This window comes from Miniopterus schreibersii (assembly GCF_964146895.1).
Source record: "Miniopterus schreibersii genome assembly, chromosome: 2".
Taxonomy (NCBI): Eukaryota; Metazoa; Chordata; class Mammalia; order Chiroptera; family Miniopteridae; genus Miniopterus; species Miniopterus schreibersii.
In genome coordinates this window covers 41,571,960-41,594,661 of record NC_138102.1, presented here as the reverse complement: position 1 = coordinate 41,594,661, position 22,702 = coordinate 41,571,960, and the positions used below count along the sequence as shown (strand labels likewise).

Here is a 22,702-nt window from a genome sequence, read left to right as displayed (position 1 = left end):
TATAGCAAAAAGACATAGAGAGAGAACCCGATCCACACTGAAGAGAAAGGAAATAATGAGTATATAGGGCTTCTGAGAAGGCAGCAATGAATGGATCTTTTTCTGCATTTTGAGAGAACAGGTGAGTGAAGATAAAAGAAGTTTGAGACATTGGATGTGGGAAGTTGGTTTTCCTGATTATACCTCGGTTTCTATTTAGTGGAAATGCCAATGAGGTCCTAACATAGTTATAAACGTTATCCTACAGTCAAATTTAAATAATAGAGTCGTACTCAGAAAAGTTCAGGTAGTGACTCTGGAAGCAGGGGAGTTTTGAGGCTGACAGGGTCTGGAAGTGAGTATGAAAGAAGTGGGGAGCTGACGTGGACAGAAGAAACTGAGGCCAGGGCGCTCCAACTTGGATTTGTAAAGAAGGCTGGGTAAAGAATATTGTGAGTTGAAGAAACCTTCAGTGAACAGAGTTGTTCCTACATTTTAAGATGATAATAGTGGTGGTGGCAGCACAATTCAGCCTGTAGAGATAACTTATTTTTTAACTGAACAGGTGAGTCATAGTAGGATATTCCTGTGACTATTGCTGTGTAACAAACCATTCAGCAGTGAGTGGTGGAAATGACCGTTATGCTCACAGGTTCTTTGAATCAGGAATTTGGACAGAGTGTGGTGGTTTTGCTCCATGATACCTGAGACCTTAGTTGAGAAAACTCGAAAGCTGAGGGTAACCCTCTGCAGATGTCCTCCTCACTCACATATTTGATGGTTGGTGCTAGAGGAATGTTGGGACTCCAGCTGGGTGTTGGTCTGAAGTAACTGCGTGTGGCCACCCCACGTGGTCTCTACAAATGTAATTTGGGGGTCCTCGCAGCATGGTCCTTGGTTACAGGAGCAAGTGTCTCAGGGGCCAGCCCATGGAGACTGCCAGTTTCTTAAGTTTTGGGCCTGAAAACCGGCGCAGATCCACTTCTGCGTATTTTATTGGTGAAGCAATCACAGAGTCAAGACTCAAGGGGAAGGGGACATAGACTCCACATTTTCATGGGAAAAGTGGCAGAGCATTTTGGAGCCATATTTAAAAACTGTCAGAGAGATACATAGAAAAGCCCAGAGCTTAACTTCTCTGCATAATGAAAATGGAGGAAATACTTGGATTTGTTGAAAGATTTAGAAGAAGGAAAAACTCAATAGGCAGGGCTGCTTGGCAGGGAGACTGAGGAATCTAGGAATAGGAATGTATAATATTAAATATTTGACTACTGTATTTCTGCTCTGCAAACTTCCTAAATCTTCAGTACATTCTCCCTCACAGATACAAAAGCTTTCTCTCCGTGTCTCTCCATCTGTGTGTGTGTGTGTGTGTGTGTGTGTGTGTGTGCGCGCATACATGTATGTATACATTTATGTGGTGGTGAGGAATTTGGAAATTGGAAATTGGAAATGAAGGGGAGGAATTGATGGGATTGGATTACTATTATGGTTTGGCACAGAAGAGAGAAAGGGCCAGCCTCGTGAGGTGAAATGCAGGTGACAGCAAGAATCCTGTAGAAGCAGGAACTCCAGTCAGAGTCACCTCAAGAACCTAAGTCCTCAGAAACATGTGGACATTTGGAAGAGGGTGTAAGATGGGGCTTGAGCTAACTTCTGGGATATAGGAGAACAGGATGATAGCAGTACTCAGGGAGCAGAGGGTGGAACTGTCAGCAGAAGCAACCCAAGGAGAAATTGGCTAAAACTAGCATTAAGGATATATTGGATATTAGGGATATATTTATTGTAAGCAACCCTCTCTCCCCCATCTGTGCTAAAAGAGTACACTTCTTGTACGTGATGGGGCCAAAGGGAGAGTTCCCTCAGATGAGAACCAGATTCTGGTTGAGGTAGGAGGTTGCAGGGAGCTTTTGGAGAGGGGCTGGGGCAGAGGGGATAACCAGAGGGTCCAGGAGAAGGGATAAAGGTTGTATGGCTTATCAGAAGAGATGAACAATTGGAGGGTGAAAGTATCATAGACAATACCAAGAAGCAACAAAGAGAAGCTAGGATGTGAGGCAAAGGAGATGCAGTCCAGTAGTTTCTTGGAGCATTGGGCAATATGTTTCAGACCAGGATTCAGCAGTGGCCTGGAGTTGGGGTGCCATAGTTGTGTTGTGGGCAGAGTTGGGGAGGAAGCATGGGCTAAACAAGGCCAAGGGTGCTCCTGTGATTGGGTAAGCACTCTGTGTGGCACCTGAGCCTTGCTGTAGTCATCTGGGTGGTGGTCACTCTCTGGAAAACTTTAGGTGGTTGGTAAATTCATCTTGAAATGTTTTAAAATGAACTGATTCTGGGTATTTGGAATTTTAGCAGAAGCTATGTTATTCTGGCTCTTTATTCTCTTTTGTGATAGCTGGATTTTTTGTTGTTGATGTTACTAATTAGATTTTATTATTCTGCATCATTTTCTTAGAAACAAGAACAAACCTTTTTGTGAACTTCAAGACATGCCGCTATATTATTCTACACATCTTAGTTTTCTAAATTACAGGCAAACTACAGCCCTGTGGCCACACCCATTCATTTATTTATTGTCTAGGGGGCAGACTTAAATAGTGATAGAGAATATATGGCCCGTGAATGTATATTTTTTATTTATATATTTACCAACTGGCACTTTACAGAAAAAGTCTGCTCACCTCTGCTCTAAATAGTTTCTTTGCTCTCTTTCTATCTGATAAACATATGCATGATTTCTGTATAATTCTCTTCTATTAATTCTGTCTTCTATTAATATGCAGTTCTTTAAGCATCTTGTTTATAGAATGGCCTCTTTCCCTATTACTGATTTCTAAAATCCAACTAGCCCTTTCACATCTTGATTATTTTACCTTCCTAAGAAGACATTGGTAAAAACCAAGGGTTTTTGAATTCTTTTACCATCCCTCTACTTTAGAGCTCTCAGTTCAAGAGAGACACTGAAACAGAATGAGCTGCATATCTCAGCCTCCAGGTCTTACCAGTTTGTGGGAATAAATGATGTTACATGGACAACTAAGCCAATATAATAGTACTAATAAACATCAACCTAACAGTGTGGAAACTCTGTTCCTGGTTATTTCCCCCCCACCCCCAATATGTATCCCCATGAGACCTCAAGGAGCTTTTGGACTAATCAGTTTGGACTTCGGAGTTGGCACTCCTATGTGAAATGCTCCTGTAGTGGTCAGTCATTCATAATATTACCTTAGTTTCATTTGTTTGTTTGAAACCAAGCTACCCTGTCTTAGACATGCAATCTGAGTGGGACTGATCCAGCACTGAACTCCTTATTGTCTTCAACATACTTTGTACTTTGGCCACCGTGATTATGCAGACACAGGCACGCAAGCCACCCAGAGTCAATAAAATGTGAAGGGAAGTTTGCTGCGGCTTCTGAGTAAAAGACGTTTCCCTTTCTTCTATAAGGACTACCTGAAATGCCTTTCCTCTTCTCCTGGGTGCTGGGGACCTAATCGCAATAGCCATTTTTCTACTTGAGGCTGTAGTTTGTGGGATGCTCACCTTGGGGAAACTGAGGATGAAGCTAAATCTCTGAAAGACAGAGTGTAGAGACAGAGCAGAAGCAGGTCCTCTTTGAAAATGTTTAAGCAGCAATGTCAAAAGTTGCCCCAGTTTTCACTATACTTTTCAGTTTCTGAACCAATTAAATCCCTTACGGTTTTTGCCAGGTTGAGTTAGATTTTTGTTTTTATTCACAAGTGATACAGTTTCTTTTAATGTGTTAAAAGTAGTGGTAGTGGGGGGTCCCTATAGCAGAGCTGGTGAAGTGCTAAGTAATAGAGTTTATTTTTAGTACATTATTTATTTCTAGGCATAAGCCCTGGTGTTGAGTTGGGACAGTTTTGAGTGTCAGGCACCATTCTCTACCAAAAACTACTCTACCTGCCCGCACAGGGTTAGGTTTCTAAGCCTGGCTTATTGGCTGGACTTCTCTACTGCCAAATATTTTAGAGTTCCAGAAAGCCTTCTATATAACTTATTGATAAGTCATCCTTTCCTGCTATGCCCTTGATGAGAGTATCAGCTTAGGCACTTTGGTTGCAAGGGACGCAAATTAATTTGGTCTAATACAAACATAATTTATTATAAGCCTTTAGTATCTCGTGAAACTCCAATGTATAGGAAATAATTGGGGCTCAAGAAATGGACTAAAGCAGGAACTACAGAGAGCTCTGACAGTTTTCCCTTCCTTTGTCTACTCTGTATGCTCTGCTTTTTGTCTCCATGGTGAAATAGCATGGACACCTCACTCCTAAATTACAAATAAAGCAGTTCTGATGGCAAATAGACTAGACTTTTTCTGTGTTCCAATTCTAAATTCTCATATGACACGATCTGGTTGGTTCTGGTTTGAGTCACTCACAAATAATTAGAAGGGGCCTCCAGCATAGGAATATATTAACTATGTAGTGAGAAGCATGTGTCATATGAATAGCTACACAGTACCTACTCTGATCAGATGTGAGGTCACATGGCACACGTGGCTGGCAGGGGCCTCTGTCATGGAGGTGTTGAGATAGCTGTTTTTAGAGGAAAGGAGTTATTATGAGGTAGACTGACCCCAAGGAATTGTGGCATGGTAAGTCATTTTGGTGTGAGATCCATTTATGGTTGAGAGTTTCCTCCCCTTCTCAACCCCTAGCCCCACCATCAGCAAGGTCTTTAGCTCACACACATCAGCAGATACAAATAGATTGAGTGGTAATGCTTAATTTCTTGTGGATAGTTCAGAATCTCAGCTTCAGCCTGATGCAACGGCCGGGTTTCATTTATAGAAATAATGTGGATTATTGGCTACTGAGATGGCATATTTAGGTGAGTTGATTAAAAAGCCATAGGACAGTATGGGGCTTCTTTTAAATTGAGGGGATGAGATTGCAATTAAGTATTTTCATCTCTGAAGTAGCAGGCTATATCACTGCTATTTCTTAAAATAAATATGTATTAATTTATGATTAGGCCTTTTGTCTTCTCAGCTGGTTAATGTGCTACAAAATGTTGATTCCAAATTCATAACTTCAAGTTTGAGAAAACCTTCTATTTAGCACAGCTTTCCCCTGCTTCACTGACACAGAATATATACTTTCATATTAGACATGCTTGTTATTGGTATAAAAGTAAGGGGTTTAAGTATGTGATTTTGTGTGAATGTTAATCAACCATTGCTGGAAAAACAAATCTAGCACATTGTTGAAGGATCAATGCTGCCTCTTAGATATATGAGGGACAGCTTTACAGTTTTACCAGTGAATATTATGTTGACCCCATTTGTTTAAATTTGTAGGTTGCCAAATGTACTTATTTTTTATTGATTACACAACCATAAAAACTCATAATACCTGAAATACTTAATACTCTTCTGATAAAAAGGTTTTTTATTTTAATGAGTAATATCAACATATACTTTTTTAGGACAGTGCCTATATTCCATAAAGAAAAAAAAAAGGATGGGTCAATAAGTGATGGATCAGTGATATGAGGAATATTTGCAAATATATAAATACAGTGATCACAATTACTATTTCAAATGGCTTATTGAACCAGTTTTTAATGTCCTCAGTAATATGCTCTTTCTGGATCTATGTTTAAAACCATCTCATTAACTTTAAACCATGAAAGTGCTTTCTTAGGTCTCTTACGAAATATTTATGTCTAAGTATGGAGAAAAGGGAGGGGACTAATACTTGACTGAAGATCTTTTATTCCAAAAACTGTGCCAGTTACGTACAATACATTGGGAACAAGGCAGTGGTGGTCTTTATCCTGTTGGAACTTGCAATCTTGGGAGAGAAACAGAAATTAAATAGAATCAATTAAGTACACAAAAGCAAATGTTCTGGAAAGCACCAGGATGCAGGACAATATTAGGGACTATTAGGCATCCCTTCTGTTCAGGGTTGGCAGAAGTTAGAAAATAATGGGCGTTAAAACTGTTAAATAGGTTTTAGCATAACAGCTTTCAATGAGTTGAACTGACCTTATAATTTTTTCTCATAATTAATAGGATCCCAAATGCAATGTAATTACTCATGTAGTCACTACCTTGTTAGAGTCAAGAAAACAATCCAATGGTTGCCCATATGATTACAGATCTTTGAAAAGTGCGGGCTTCCTGAGTGTGGCTACTCTGCCCAATACAGCTGATCTCTCCCTTCTTAAAACTTTCAGGCCCTGGCTGGTTTGGCTTAGTGGTCAGAGTGTGGGCCTGTGTATAGAAGGGTTGCGGGTTCGATTTCCGGTCAAGGCCACGTATCTGAGTTGCAGACTTGATCCCCTCCCAGTGGGAGGCAACCGATCTGTGTGTCTCTCTCACATCAATGTTTCTCTCTCTCCCCCCTCCTCCACTCTCTCTAAAAACAAAAACAAACGAATAAAAAAACAGCAATGGAAAAAAATATCCTTGAGTGAGGATTAATGGAAAACAACAACAACAACACAAGAAAAGCTCTTTTAGGACACCACACTTTTCTCTTTTCCTCTTACCTCCTCCCCCGCCCCACCCCATTTTAATCCTTCTATCTCTTTGACTGCTTCTGTCCAGGCTCTTTGAGGAGATTCTCCTCTGCCCCAATTCATATGGCGATCCTTTTGTCTAGGCCAGTGGTTCTCGATCAGAGGTGATTACGCCCAGAGGGCACCTAGCAATGTCTGGGGACATTTTGGTGGTCACGTCTGGGGAGGGTGCTCCTGGCATCTAGTGGGAAGAGCTCAGGACTGCTGCTGAACATTCCTGTACAGGACAGCTCCCCCCACAAAAATTATTTTGCTTCAAGTGTCAGTAGTGCTGAGGTTGAGAAACCCTCTAAATATTATAAACTGAACTCTTTCCTTAGATGATCTTATTGAAACTCTAAGTATTTAATACCATTTTGTATTTAAAACTCCCAAGTAAATATTTTCAATCTGGATATCTTTCCTAGACTTAAGTCTTGCATATTCAAATTTTATTTCTTCGTCTCCAGTTGCATTTCTAATAGACATCTCATTTCCAAATCTGAATTCTATTTTTTCCTTAAACCTGCTCCTCCTCGTGTGTTCTCCTTTTCTGTTAATGGTACCACTTAGGCATCCAGCTTCTCAGGCAGAAATCTAAGGGTTATTTTTGATTCCTGTCTCTTTCTCACCTGCCAAATTGCATCCAAGACATCTATTCAGACTTATCTTCTACCTTAATATATGTCTAATCTAACCACTTCTTATCTTTTTCCCAGTCCTAACTCTCATTTGCAATAGGGAAATGCTGGGTCTCAAAATAGCAATTAGAGTGAACTTTTAAGAAACAATCAAATGAAGTTTCTTCCCTATTATCATTGTTATAAAATTCTTCCCTAGTCTGATTTACAAGGCATTATGTGAACTGACTTCATTTCCTGTATTTCTACCCTTTTTGGAAAGGGTGGAAATATTGGGCTTCTTGCCTTTTCTTTTTAATCTTTGATTTTTAGTAGTTTGGCTATAATATGCACAGGCATGATTTTGTTTCAGTTTATTTTGCTTGGGGTTCAATGAGCTTTTAAAATCTGTTAATTTGTATTTCTTATTATGTTTGGAAATTTTACAGTCATTATTTCATGGAATATTCAATCTGCACACTCCCCCCACCCCACTCCCTCTCTCTCCTTGCTTTTGGGGACCCCTCTATGTTAGATTTTATGCTATTCACTCACTGCTCCATGCATACATACATAAAATCCTAGGTATGTATGTATAGGATTTTCAATCTTTTTATTTCTCTTCCTCTTCAGAGTGGATACTTTCTATTGATCTACCTTGAAATTCTCTGACTCTGCCCACTGTCATCTCTGTTCAGCTAACAAGTCCATCCAGTGAAATTTTTTTTCATATATTATTATATTTTTTAGTTACAGAATTTCCATTTTGTTTTTTTTATAGTTTCCATTTGTCTCCTGAGATTCCTTTTGCTCTAATTTATTCTGAGCACATGTTCCTTTAACCTCATTGAAGATAGTTATAATTGCTGCTTTCCAGCCCTTCTGTGTTTATTCTAACATCTGGGTCATCTGGAGTTGATCTTTATTGTCTTATCCCTTGAAAATAGGTCACATTATATTGATTCTTCATATGTCCAGTAAGTTTGGATTGCCTCCTGGAGGCTGTGAATGTTATGGTGATTCTTGATTCTATTATATTCCTCCAAAGAGTGTTAATATGTTTGACTTCGGAGAAAACTTGGTTGGACTCAAACCATCAACTGTGTCTCGTGGCAGCAGCTGCAATTTTAGTTCAGTTCTTTCACCCTTAGCTTGCCAATAGCTGGGCTACTTACAGTCTCCTCTGGTCACCTGGTGTGGTTCAAGGGTCAGCAGAGACTTGAGTAGGGTTTACACATAGAAGTTGGAGTCCCTCTCAACTGGTCCTCCCTTTCCTGGTATTTCCCCACTATTTTCCAGTAGCTGTGATGGCCCTGTTGCAATCTTCTAGTTCTTCGGTCCTGAAAGACTGTGATTTTTTTATTATTATTGGAATTTAGTCACTTTATACATGGACTATCCCCAGGCTAAAAGCCACAGAGATGAGAAACTAACCCTATAATTTTCCCTTCTTTCAAATTTATTTGTCTTTTTTGTTTTTTAATTGATTTTGAAAGAGAGAGAGAAACATTGATGTGAGAGCCAAACATCAATCAGCTGCCTCCTACACAGCCCCCTACCCGGGATCGAGTCTGGGCCCGGGCATGTGCCCTGACCAGGAATCAAACTGGCAGCCTTTTGCTACACAGGACGCAACTGAGCTACCCTGGCCAGGGCTTGACTCCCTTTTAGAAACTTTCTTCTTTTGTTCACTCTCTAGAGCTTTCAAGTCATTGATCTTTGTATTTTGTGTAGTTAGTGGTTGCTCTATGTGGACAGCACTGCCATACTGCAACTGGAACTCTTCCTGCTGTTTCTTGGATGTACCAAGTTTATTTCCACTCCAGAGCAGGAAACTTGAGCAGCTATTAAAGGAGTGTTATCAGATCCTTCACTTAGTATCCAGTCCTCTTGAAGTTCTGGGATAAACCATAAAAGAAAGGGGAATGGTTTGGCCTGCTTTAACTCTGGGAAACATTACTACTGTTGTATTGTCTAGATTTCTTTATATGGCAGGTGACAGAAGAACCTGTGGGAGATTCAGGCTTCACTCTGAGCTGGAACATGACGATGGCATCTGCAAGCCTTACATCTTTGCATCATTAAATTCAGTTCAGCAGAAGAGAGAAAGCTTTTTTTCCTGGAGGCCTCATCAAATATCTCTCTGCATTTCTTTCTTGTGACTGGCTGTCCACTTCTGAATCTGTCATTGTGCTGATAGGATAGGATGCTATGTTTTAGCCTGTCAAGACTCATCCTTAGGTGTGTATCAGTCTCATCTAAATCATATTCCAGGAGCGTGAACAGATGCTGGTCAGATCTCAGCTGATCTGACGGCACTGTCGTGATTCTTGCTAGATTCATGGATGTAAGTATTTTTTATTCTACTGGATAAAGGAATAGGTTTGACTCAGTCAAAACCCTTTCACCATGATAACATTTCACAAACTCCTATCAGTTTCAGAAAAGATGGAAAGAGCAAGTTTACCAGTATAAACTTCTTGCCCTGAATTCCAAGGTCTTCTTTTCATCTGGTGAGCATTTGGTATTTTATGACATTTAACATCTATCTGGTAAACCTAAAGTATATCTTGATTTCAGTGTATTGGTACCAAGGGCCCTTTCCTATGTCAACTATCAATAAAGCTGGTATGTGCTACAAATGTAAATATCCTGTAAGCTGACTATGGGAGAAACGTTTGAAACAAAAAGAGAATGCATATTACTAACCAGCAGTCCTATTTTAAAAGTCTTTTGTATATTATAAAATAAAGCACAGATACAGAAAATCCTTGGATTTAAGCATATTTGATTGATTGCAATTACTGTTACTGAAGGTCAGATTGTCCCATGTTTGGCGAGTAGAAACCTTTTGAATTTCTGATGTGGGCTAAATTGTGTCCCCTACAAAATTCCTAACTCCCAATATGCTATTTTAGGAGATAGGACCTTTATGGAGGTAACTAGTGTTGAAATGTGGTCATAAGGATGAGCTTTAATCCAGTGACTGGTGACTTTATAAGAAGAAAGGCACCAGTAGTGCTCTGTACAGAGATAATGCCATGTGACGACACGAGAGAGGGCAGCCATATGCAAGTCAAGGAGAACGGTTTCATGAGAAACCAAACTTGCCAGCACCTTGATCTTAGAGTTTCAGGCTCTAGGACTGTCAGAAAATAAATTTCTATTGCTTAAGCCATTGATCTGTGGTATTTTGTTATGGCAGCCCTAGCAGACTATTATAGCTCCTGAGTCCTTTTGATATGACCCTTGGAGTTATTTGATAATTTCTTTCTTTTCCTTCTTTTTTTAAGTATGTATTTTAGAGAGAGGAAGGGAGAGAGAGAGAGAAAAAGAGAGAGAAACATCAATGATGTCATTGATCAGCTGCCTCCTGCACGCCCCCTGGTGGGGATGGAGCCTGCAACCCAGGCATGTGCCCTGACTGGGAATCGAACCTCCATCTCCTGGATCCTAGGTCGATGCTCAACCTCTGAGCCACTCTGGCCGGGCTATTTGATAGTTTCTTTGCGACCTGGTGTACAAGACATTTTATCTGGTCTGTCATCTTATATATTTCCTTCCCCAGATCTAGAGTGAGTCATTTCTGCAAGAAGCTCTGATTTCTTCTTGAGAGAAATGATATTTCATGACCGTAATCTGGGCATGAGGAATGCCCTTGCCGCTAGTCATTGTTTCTAGGCCTTTTCAGTGAAGCTAGGAAACATATATTTGTTGAAGGTAAATCTCTTCATAATTTCATATTGATACTTTAATTCAAATTCAAAATCACAGAATTTTACTCAACCTCTTCTTTATTAGGTCTGTATCTTCTTTCTTCCACACTTAAAAATTCTGATTTTCAAGGATACAGTTTAGACTTAAAGATTAGAAAGTGAATATTGCATAATTAAGTATTTTTTTTGAATTTCATATTACTCTCACAACTGTTTCAGCTTACATGAAATATAGTGTTTAGTATTTGTCTTGTTTTCCTCTTCAGGGGCTTGCATTATTAATAATATTTGTTGTCACCATCTTTCAAGTCCTTTTATTCTTTTTGATTTTTCACAGTTTCTTATTTTCCATCTTCTATTTTTTTAATGCATAACCTTCGTGTGATTGACTCCAGTGTTTCTTCTTGTTTAGTCTTCATTTCAGAATTTTTTTCTTTCATCTTTAATTATTTCTTGAGTTCCATATCTGAGATTTTCTAATTAATTTTGATTCATGTTGTTCTTTCATGTTTTGTTTCATAATCTTTTAGCTTGTTTTGAAATAGTATGGTTATATCTTTGATCTCTTTTGGGGGTGGGGCACGTCTTTCTAGTATGGATATTATGTTGTTCTTTATGCTCTTTTTTGTTATAATAAGTTGGTGTGAGATTTGATGTCTTTTTTTTGTTGTTCATTTTGTTGTTAGCTTTTTTCCTGAAAATTTAGATTGAGACAGGCTTCAGACTAGCTTTTCTACCTTTATAGAGCTTTTTCTTCTGTTATTTTTACGTAGAATTTAAAAGTATGCCTGTTTGTTTTCTGAAATTGCCTGAATTTATTTTCCCTCCCACGTTATTCTAGACCTTTTCTATCTACATCTCTTAGATGCATCCTCTGTTGAATTTTGATTCCACTTCCAGAAGTTTCTTTTCTCTGTGAGGTTCTTCCCTGGAAAGGAGCCTGCTGGATCTGTTCTGAGAATTTGTAGGCATCTGGATCGCTCCTGCTCATTCATTCCTTTCTAACAACAATCCTTTACACACATTTAACAATGAAGGGACGCAGAACACTCTAAGTTTCAGCTGCTGTTCTCCAGGGAGCCCTCGGTGCTTTCCTGTGACTTGCTGTTGGCTATTTCGGGGCTCTTCTGTCCTCAGGTTCTTCAGATATTACCCCCCTGCTTTATTCTTCTTTCTCCTGCCAGTCTGTGTTGCGGGTATTAGGGCATCTAGTTTAGTTGTCTTTTCTGGACTTATTTTCTGGTTCTAGGTAGAGATTTGGAGATAGTGGAAACTATGCTGCCACTGCCACCATCTCTCCAGAATGCTTCCCAGTGTTCCTGTTTTGACCTATTTAAAAACAACGCAAACAGGTAGATGACAATAACAGTTTCTTATGCTGGAAAACAGAAAGGAAGGCACAGTAACCGCTACTGCAGTTTCTTGGTAAGAAATTAAAAAAGCTCCCATGATTCTGGTTGAGGGCCCCTTCAGCAAGGAACCTGCTGTTTTATTTTTAACTTAATTTATTTTCAGTGCTTTAATTCTTGTGGAGTTTGATTTTACTGTTCAGAAACATGACTACTGTTAAGAAACATGGCGATTGCCTCTGAGCCTGGGTTGTGTACTCTCGCTGTTTCATGGCATCCTCAGTTGTGCCGTGTTCTTTGAAGTCAGGCTTTGAAATATTTTTAAAATGTGTCTTGTTGCCATGTAGTATCTGTTTGGATTCCATCTGGCTTTGCTTTCTTATGATGCTTGTTCTATTTACAGAGGGGGAACTGTAGCCTGGGCTTTTTGTCAACATGCATCTTTTTATGTCCTTTGTGGTTATACTGTGAATAAAATGTGAGATACGGTCCTTTCCCCGAGGATGTTTAGTTCCTCTCATCTGTCATCTGGACTGATCCAGGAAGCAAAGGAACTAGTTTCTTGCGGACTCTTTCCCCCTCCTCTGCAACCCAAACTCTGAGTTACTTAAGCATATGTCATAGTTGATACTGTTGAAAATGTTGTGCCGATTAAACATAACTAATCTTTGAATTACAGCTGATTTGTTTGGAGTTTAGTTTTACGTTGTCATTACCAGTTTCCAAGATTCTAAATGAAAGTCTGGATTAATCAATGCAGATTGTCATCAACTTGAAGAATGAATTTGTTCTAAGTCGTTTAAATTGCTATCCATGCTTATTCAGAGCTGCTGAGACCTGATGGTCTCTCCCCCACACGATGTTTAGGATAGCTGCCAGGGTAATTTATAACATCTTTCTAAGTGTACTTTCCACCATTTAAGTTTGTGTAAAAAAGGCAGTGGCAACTCTATAACTTTATATTTTAACCTATTTTATTTTTGAATAAATTCCTTTGATGATTCCTAACCTAAAATTTACTTTCTTGCAACTTACCAAACAGATGACTTTTTGCAAAACAGGGATTGAAAGTGGCCAGTTAGGGCTATAGACGAACCATTTACAGATTTAAGACTATGGCTTTCCTCTCAATAGAGTGATGGTGAGAAAGACAGTTTGGGAATCACTCCAAACACCAGCTTCCCCATTTTGTAGTATGTAGGTGTGTGACACTGGGCAGGTTACAGAGCTTCTCTATGTCTCTGTTTCCTCATGTGTAAAATGTGGTAGTAACGGTCCCTGTATCATAGAGTGATTTCAGTTGTCTTGCTCTTACCCAGAACTAACTGTTGGAAATATGAGTTCTGAGGCTGACTCTGTGTGAAAGGTGGCTAAGTTTGAAAGGTGGCTTTTATGTGTATGTATTTGTGTGTGGTGTGTACACGTACATATTTTATATTTGCTGATCTAAAATTAGTCAATGAAGAGCGAGCGAATGTGGGAACTGTGAAACTCCCTAGAGACCAAGGGCCACAACTCTTCTTCCTGACCCTAAAATAAGGGAATGACTGTCTTATATTAGGCCTTGTAAATACAATTGTTCTGAGCTTTACATAAAACCTGGGTAAAGCCTTGGGATGCCCTGGGACCCTCCCCGTGATGCCCTCGTGAGGGTTATCCTTTTTAGGCACCACTGCGTGCTCCAGGCCTTTCCCTCCATTCTCTAGCAGACCTACTATGTATAAAGGTGCTTGTCCTGGGACCCTATCCAGGATGAGAGGTGCTAATCCTATCAGTAAAATTTTTTAACCATGACCATGACATATATATAATAGCTTCACATTTTGTGTAACATGCATCTTCACAGAAGTTTGCTGAATATGCTTATAAAATTAAAAAGTGCTTTTTAAAAATTTAAATTTGTTGGGGTAACATTGATTAATAAAATTGTTTAGATTTTGAGTATACAGTTCTATGATACATTGTCTGTATATTGCACTGTGTGCCCTCCACCCAAAGGAGTTGTCTCTAGCAAGCTAGGTGATGAGTAGAATAGTGGATGCTGGGTTTGGGCCCATGTGGGGATCTTGCTTCCCCTCATATCATGTTCTCTGATAATCACTTATTCTATAAGAAGCACAATCATGATGTTAAAATGAGAAATCAGGGGAAGATTTTTTTTAACTTCTATTTGCTGTACAAAATTTGATTTTACTTCCTCAGGAAAAACAATTGTTTTAGCCCATATACTTCTCTATACCATATTTGGTACAAATGATTTTGGCTGAATAAAATAAGCAAAAATAAAATTTTCTTACCTTAGCTATGTACTTACATAATTTGTTTTCTATTTGGTCTATTTATTAATTAATAGTAATTAGTTGATTGAGTAGACATACTTAATATTTGATCAAAAAGTTAATAAAATATTTGAGCAGAGCGTTAATGGTTGAGGATATTTTGTTTCATGTTCATGTTAATAAACAATAGATACATTTTTTAATAGCAAGTGCTATAGTAAATTAGTTCCTCACATGGAACACAAACCCCTTATGTGCAGTGCTGATCCTTAATGCCTGACATATAATATGTGATGTTTGTTAAATGAGCAGGTAATTATTCTGAAAAATATTATATGTGTTCCAGGGCCTGATCTTCAGGTTTGCGTATCCAAAAAACCTACATGTTGCACCAGGAAGATGGAGGAGAGATATCAAGTTGCAGCTCGCCAAGATATGCAGCAGGCGCTTCAAACATCCAGCTCTACGCTGAAGTTTCTAATATCTCGAAATGCAGCTGCTTTTCAAGGTAAATTTACCTAGAGTTCCAGAAACTAAGGACAAACCTTGTTATGTAATTTGCCTGTTATCATTATGTTGGTAAACTTAGCTGGGTTTCCTTCTTTGTCTTTGTATATTATTTTGGTATAAAATGAGGTTTTAGCTTTTTTGAACCTTCAGAAATTGTTTCTGAGGCCATCTGGGGATTGATCTATCGATCATCTATCTATCTATCTATCTATCTATCTATCTATCTATCTATCTATCTATCTATCTATTATCTATCATCTATCTATCTATCTATCTATCTATCTATCTATCTATCTATCTATCTATATCTATCTATCATCTATCTATCATCATCTATCTATCATCTATCTATCTATCTATCTATCTATCTATCATCTATCTATCTATCTATCTATCTATCATCTATCTATCATCTATCTATCTATCTATCATCTATCTATCTATCTATCTATCTATCTATCTATCTATCTATCTATCTATCTATCATCATCATCTATCTATCATCTATCTATCTATCTATCTATCTATCTATCTATCTATCTATCTATCTATCTATCTATCATCTATCTATCTATCTATCTATCTATCTATCTATCTATCTATCATCTATCTATCATCTATCTATCTATCTATCTATCTATCTATCTATCTATCTATCTATCATCTATCTATCATCTATCTATCTATCTATCTATCTATCTATCTATCTATCTATCTATCTATCTATCATCTATCTATCTATCTATCTATCATCATCTATCTATCATCTATCTATCTATCTATCTATCTATCTATCTATCTATCTATCTATCTATCATCTATCTATCATCTATCATCATCTATCTATATCATCTATCTATCTGTCATCTATCATCTATCTATCTATCTATCATCATCTATCAATCTATCAATCTATATCTATCTGTCTATCTATCATCATCTATCTATCTATCTATCTATCTATCTATCTATCTATCTATCTATCTAATCTATCATCTATCTATCTATCTATCTATCTATCTATCTATCTATCTATCTATCATCTATCATCTATCTATCTATCTATCATCTATCATCTATCTATCTATCTATCATCTATCTATCTATCTATCATCATCTATCTATCATCTATCTATCATCTATCTATCATCTATCATCTATCTAACTATCATCTTATCTATAGTGAGTTGGACTAGGGAAACTCTTTTATTAATGAAATGGTCCTTGGAAATATATGCCCTTCAAGGGTTCTTTCAGGTCCCCCAATATTCTGACCCTGGATTTACTTCAGTATGAATAGACATAATTATTAGATTTTATTAAATATTTTATAACATAAAATCTCATTATTTTTGAGTGTGTGATTATAGATTTGTTTTTAAAAATATGATTTGAGGAAATATTTGTGTAGTATTTCCCCCTGCAACTTCATGTGTTTTTCATAAGAACACCAACATGATGTATCAGTGTGCAAACAAGTCTAATAAATAGTAAAATAGGAACTATTAATTAGATGTTTAAGGTACAGCTAAGATCAGAACTCAACCTTAATTCAAACAATATGTTTAGATATAAAATTAATGGGTTATGAAATTACAAGGCACATTGCAAAATAGATGATCTTTTTCTTATTTTTGTCATCTCCTCTATAAAATTCCTTATTACTATAATAAAATAGCTTAATTTATTTTTCCTCTTATAAAGCATTAGCTATTCTGTATATGATTAGAATGAAAATATTTATATTACACTGCTTTTCAAATAAATTTATTGCTTTCATTCAATGCAAAATATAACTTCTGTTAGTATTCCTTTTTAATACGTATATTAATATCAATCTAAATTATTTGTGCTTTGTTTATATACAGGACTAAATTACAAAGCTGATTAATTTTTAAAACTATACTATATATTAAATAAAATGAATAAATAAATCAGGATAAAATTTGAATTAAAAGGTAGTTCATGATGAACTGATGATTTTTTTTGTAGAAACTCTGAAATGTCAGATTTTAAGGTATTATTAATTTAGTGGTTCTTTTAGATCTGTTAGAAAGCAACCGTATTTCTGTTATGGGATTTAATCATGTGCAATTGTTGGAGGAAAACGTATTGATATGCTTTCTAAGCAAAAATTTGTGACTTGAACTGGCTGAACTAGACACAAACAGACAGCTATGTAATGCTTTTTTTCTCATGAACATGATAACACGTATAATATGGCAAATACATTTTAGAGATAAATAGACCAGTTTAACCAGAGCAAGGAGTTGTAGATGGGAATTGTGGGTTATATTCTTCAAAAGGTGTGTTGGACTCATGTGGAAGAAGTCTTAAAACATCAACTTGATTTAGTTCTGTGAAAAAATGCCTTTGATATTTTGATAGGGATTGAACTGAATCTGTGGATTGGTTTGAGTAATACAGGCATGTTAATGATGTTAGTTCTTCCTGTCCATGAGCATGATATATCCTTCCATTTATGTGTGTCTTTAATTTCTTTCTTCATCGTCTTACAGTTTTCCAAGTCCAGGTCTTTTACCTCAGTGGTTGTATTTATTCCTAGGTATCTTATTCTTTTTGTTGCACTTGTAACAAAAAGAATTGTTTTCTTAATTTCTCTTTCTAGTAGTTTGTTATTGGTATATAAAAATGCAACTGATTTCTGAGTATTAATTTTGTGTACTGCTACTTCTCTGAATTCATTTATCAGTTCTAATACTTTTTTGGTGGAATCGTTAGGGTTCTCCATGTATAGTATCATGTTATCTGCAAATAATGACAGTTTTACTGCTTCCTTTTCAATTTGGATGCCATTTATTCTTTTTCTTTTCTGGTGGTTGTGGCTAGGACTTCTAATGCTTTGTTGAATAAGAGTGGTGAAAACAGACAACCCTGTTTTGTTCCTGTTTTTAAGGGAAATTGTTTTCGTTTTTGCCCATTGAGTATGTTAGCTGTGGGTCTGTCATATGTGGCCTTTATTATGTTGAGGTCTGATCCCTCTCTCCCCACTTTGCTGAGACAGTTCTCATCATGAATGGATGTTGAATTTTGTTGAATGTTTTTCTGCATTCAATGAGACGATTATTTTATATTTATCTTTCATTTTGCTTATGTGGTGTATCGTGTTAATTGATTTTCAGATATTGGGGGGGATGTGGAGAAAAGTGAACCCTCATACACCGTTGGTGGGTTTATAAAGTGGTGCTACCACTGTGGAAAATAGTATGGAGGTTCCTCAGATATTTAAAAATAGAACTACCATATGATTCAGCAATTCCACTTCTGGGTAGTTATCTAAAGAAATCCTAAACACTAATTTGGAAAGATACATGTACCTCTGTGTTCATTGCAGCATTATTTATAACAGCCAAGATATAGAAGCAACCTAAGTGCCCATCAATGGACGATTTGATAAAGATGAATATTACCCATAAAATAGAATGAAATCTTACTAATTGCGACAACATAGATGACCTAGAGAGTATTACGCTAAGTGAAATGTCAGACAGAGAAAGACAAATGCCATATGATTATACTTATATGTGGTATATAATGGACAACACAGAAATAAATTCATAGATACAAAGGACAAATTGATGGTTGCCAGATGGTAGGGAGGTTGGATGATGTTTGAAAAGGTGAGAGGAATCAAGAAGTACAAACTGCCTGTTATAAAAATAGTCATGGGATGTAAGTAAAGCACAGGGAATAGAGTCAGTAATGTTGTAAAAACTATGTATAGTGTACTACGGGTACTAGACTTACTGGGTGATCACTTCGTAAGGTATTAAATGTCTAATCACTATGTTGAAACTAATATAATATTGTATGTCAACTCAAATTGAAAAGTAAATTTTGAAGAATTAAATAATCATCAAATTGGGTTTGAGAGGGTCTTTAAAGATTTCTGAACAGGGAAGCTTCATTATGATTTCTTCTCTTTTAATATGAAACCTAAATCCCTCCAAGGAAAAATATATGACCAAAGAGAATTACAACAAAGCAAACTGAATTTTTTGGATAACAGCATTAACTATATAGGTGAAAGAATGTGCCAGCAGTTACTAACACATAGGCATTCATTGAACATTAGTTGAACATTTCTTCTGTGTTGAAAGATATTGTAACAAATTTTTCACATAAATTGATTAAAATAGAGAAAATGGAGTTAAAAAGATTGGGAAAAACCAAACTCTGAATTATATATTTAGACTTTTAAGATGGGTTTAGGCGGCTGAAAAATTTTGTTGATGTTGCTCAAAGTTTGGTGATAACTACCAAAGTACTAGAAATATATGGGATTGTGTCTATCTACTAGAGTGTCAGGTAATTTTATGTAATTTTTCCCCCCGATTAATAAATTGTGTTAGATTCAATAGGTTGAGTTTTGGTATTTATTTAAACATTAATCATAAAAATGAAAATGGTAGGGACTTTCTTAAATATGATTGGTTATAATCAAATATTGTTTTCTCCCTTTGTGGAATGCTGAGTTTTACTTAATAATCATGAGAAAACAAGACAAATTTAGAAGAAATTTGCCTAAGGCCTGACTTTACTGGAACAAATTCTCTTACAAGAATATCTGGTTTTAATTTAATGAAAAGAATAAATAGCTTTAGGCTTATTTTCATAAAAACAAGCTTAAATATATATATTCTAAAAATGATTTTTTGAAATTACATTTACTGTATGATAACTTATCAGCTGCTACTTTATCAATAAGTAAAATGCCCTCCATGTAGTTTCAGTGCAATAAAAAATATGAAAACAATTCAAAGTCTTTATTTTTCTAAGAAGAAAGAACCCAAACACATTTTATTGGGAAACCAGTCTGATTGAGATAAATTTAATGGGGAAATCAATTTACTTCTCAAATGATGCAGGCGCATTTGCTACATTTTGATTTTGAAATATCTTTTTATGTCTTCTGCTTCAGCAACATTAACCTGTTGTTGTTTTTTCTTTGTTATTGTTGTTTTTTAGTGGTATTCTGGGTTATGAAAGACTTAGGACTGGGATACAGTATGGTCTCTTTTCTCATGAATCTTATGGACACCCATGGAAACATGTTTTTGAAATAACTCTTTAGATTTTGCTGATGGGGATAAGCACTTGGGGCTATGGATTTAGTGGACCTCATATTTTAGTGATGAAGGGATTTTTCCAGGGGAGAGAGGAAACAGTGCTGGCAAGTGGTGCTTGAGGACACAGGGTTACCCTGTGTACAGTCCACATTCAGATCTGGGATTCAGCACTGGGTGGTATATGTGTATATACCAGTGGGGTGGGAGTCAGCCTGCTGGGATAACTCTTCCGTCTTTTTCCTTTAAGGAATTTATTGGTGTTTTTTCAGTCATATTTCCTTAAAATGAACAGAACAGCAAAACAAAAATCTGCTTGGAAGGGCCCATAGTCATAACCTGGGACTTCTTAAATCCTAAGGGTAGTCATTCATGCAGCGTGCAGCCTTCTGTAAGACAAAAGGCACAAGCTGGTGCTCCTGTGTCTGTTGCTGTTCACAGTGAGTGGTGCTGTTTGTAAAGAGGAACACTGGTTGTGTCACAGTGCAGACAACTGTTCTTCATTTTCAGGGCCTTACTGTTCATGATTAAAGCAGATCTGCCTGAGATAATGTGAAGGAGTTTGTTTCCCTTCATCTGTTTTTCTGTGAGCTGGGATTGCCTACTTTAAAAACATTTTGAAAATATTCTTTGTAAATATTTTATCTGTTTGTACACTAAAGTATGGTGTGACTCATGAAGAAATAGTGGAATTTGATAGAGGATATGTAACCTACTGTAAAAAAGCAACTCTTATCCAGCTTTCCAGTTTGTTAGTATTTAAATCTCCATTCAAATAAGACAGTAGTGTAGCTTTTAAACTTTAACACTATACAAAATTTTCAGCATCGCTTTCAAAAATAAAGCGGAGGAACATTTGGGAGAACACTATTGGAAGCTTGCATTTTTGTAAAATTGGGAAGATAAGGTGAAGAAAATATTTTTCTTTTGACATACCTTTCCCCTATTTCTCTCATCTTCAAGTAACTCAAATATTTTAAAAATATATGGTAGATACTAAGTCTTTATTCTGGAAGTTTCAAGTTTTCTATATGGCATTAAAAAAATCTACATTATTACAAGAGACTGAGTGATAAGTGATATCTAGCACATGAAGAATTTAACATTTTTATTAATGATTTCATTCTCTTGGCTAATTAAATTCTAGTTTCTTGATAGTAAATACTTGAAACATTGGCAAGCTTGTCCTCTTGGTTTGAAATGTTAGATTTAGGAATTTTAATAAAATACATTCCTATTTTCAATGAAATATAGGAATATGTTCAAAATTAAATATATTTTGAATGCAGGTGAATTAAGAATGATAATATAATTAATGAATTATTCTTCTATACACTAACAGATATTAGCTACTGTAAAGTATATAGCTAGTGTACAGCTAATGTAAAACTAGTTTAAAGTGTGTGTGTTTGTGTGTATACACAGTCAAAGGCACAAGGATATAGTGAATATTTGAATATATTACTGTATAGGAGAGTAAATAGATTTATATAAATCTATTATATTAAGCATGGAATACATTATTCTTATTTTGTTCACAGAGGTGGATAATATTTAAAATTATTCTCTGGAAGAGTATTATGTGGAAGAATAAAGGAATAATGCTATTTCTAACACTGAGAATGATTTGATCAAAAGTTCACTGGTAAGAGAACTGGTAGCCTTAGGCTGGCAGTGTTGAGGAGATTTGTTTATTTTTCTTTCTCTCTAGCACCTAGAGCAGATACTCAGTAAATGTAATTAAATGAACTGCATGAATAAATGAAGACATGAATGAGACTTAGCAGGAAGATGGTTCTAAAATAAAATGACTGATTCCCTTCCTCCTGTCCTTCATTCTTTTTAATTTTCTTTATTTCTGTATCGATGCAGTTAATATATCTGTGAAACACCTACTATGTACCAGCACTGTCAGGTGCTTGGATTGTACAGTGTCCAACATTGAATCAATTTTATTTTTATTGACTCCTTCAGACTTCTAGTATGCCAACATTGGTTTATTGATTTTATGAACTAGAAAGGGGCACATTATAATGTTTCTGTCAGTGACATTCCCAAAGTGATTACAATTCTTTCTCCTTTCAGTTTTAGGCATGAGTTAGTGCGTTGGCAGCTATCAACTCAATTGGTCTTTATCCAACTGTTCTTTATCTTGTAAATGTTAAAAATTGTTTCTTTTGAATCTGTGTCAGCAGACTGCTCTTAATTATGAAAAGGAGTAGTTTCGCTATATTCTAGATAAAAGTTGTAAGAGCTTAAATTACTTTTCAGCTGGAAATAAAGCTTGCTTTGAATGAAGCATTATCTATAGTGGAAAATATTAAGTATAAACTGAACACTGGGTTTACTTTGCAAAATTTCTTTTTCAAACTTGAAGAAGTAAACTTTTAGTTGTTTTACTTTTATTCATTTATTTTAATTTTCTTTACTTATTTAATTTATCTTTATTGTTGAAAGTATTACAGATGTCTCCCCTCTTCCCCCGACTGACCCCCTCCTCCCCACTCCTGCCCCCGCCCCAGGCCTTCACCGCACTATTGTTTGTGTCCATGGGTTATGCATATATGCATATGCGTTTTTTTGGTTTATCTCTCCTTGGACTCTCATGGGAGAATGAGT

The 22,702-nt window shown here is 36.5% G+C and overlaps 1 protein-coding gene across 3 annotated transcripts in view; it reads left to right on the top strand.

Moving 5' to 3' along the window:
* GPC5 (glypican 5) overlaps nucleotides 1–22,702 on the top strand; it is a 1,126,386-nt gene that overhangs the window by 19,657 nt on the left and 1,084,027 nt on the right. For all 3 annotated transcript variants that reach the window (XM_081130889.1, XM_081130890.1, XM_081130891.1), the window contains exon 2: nucleotides 14,833–14,994. In XM_081130889.1, coding sequence (XP_080987015.1) covers nucleotides 14,833–14,994 — 162 coding nt within the window. The remainder of the gene's footprint in view (nucleotides 1–14,832; nucleotides 14,995–22,702) is intronic.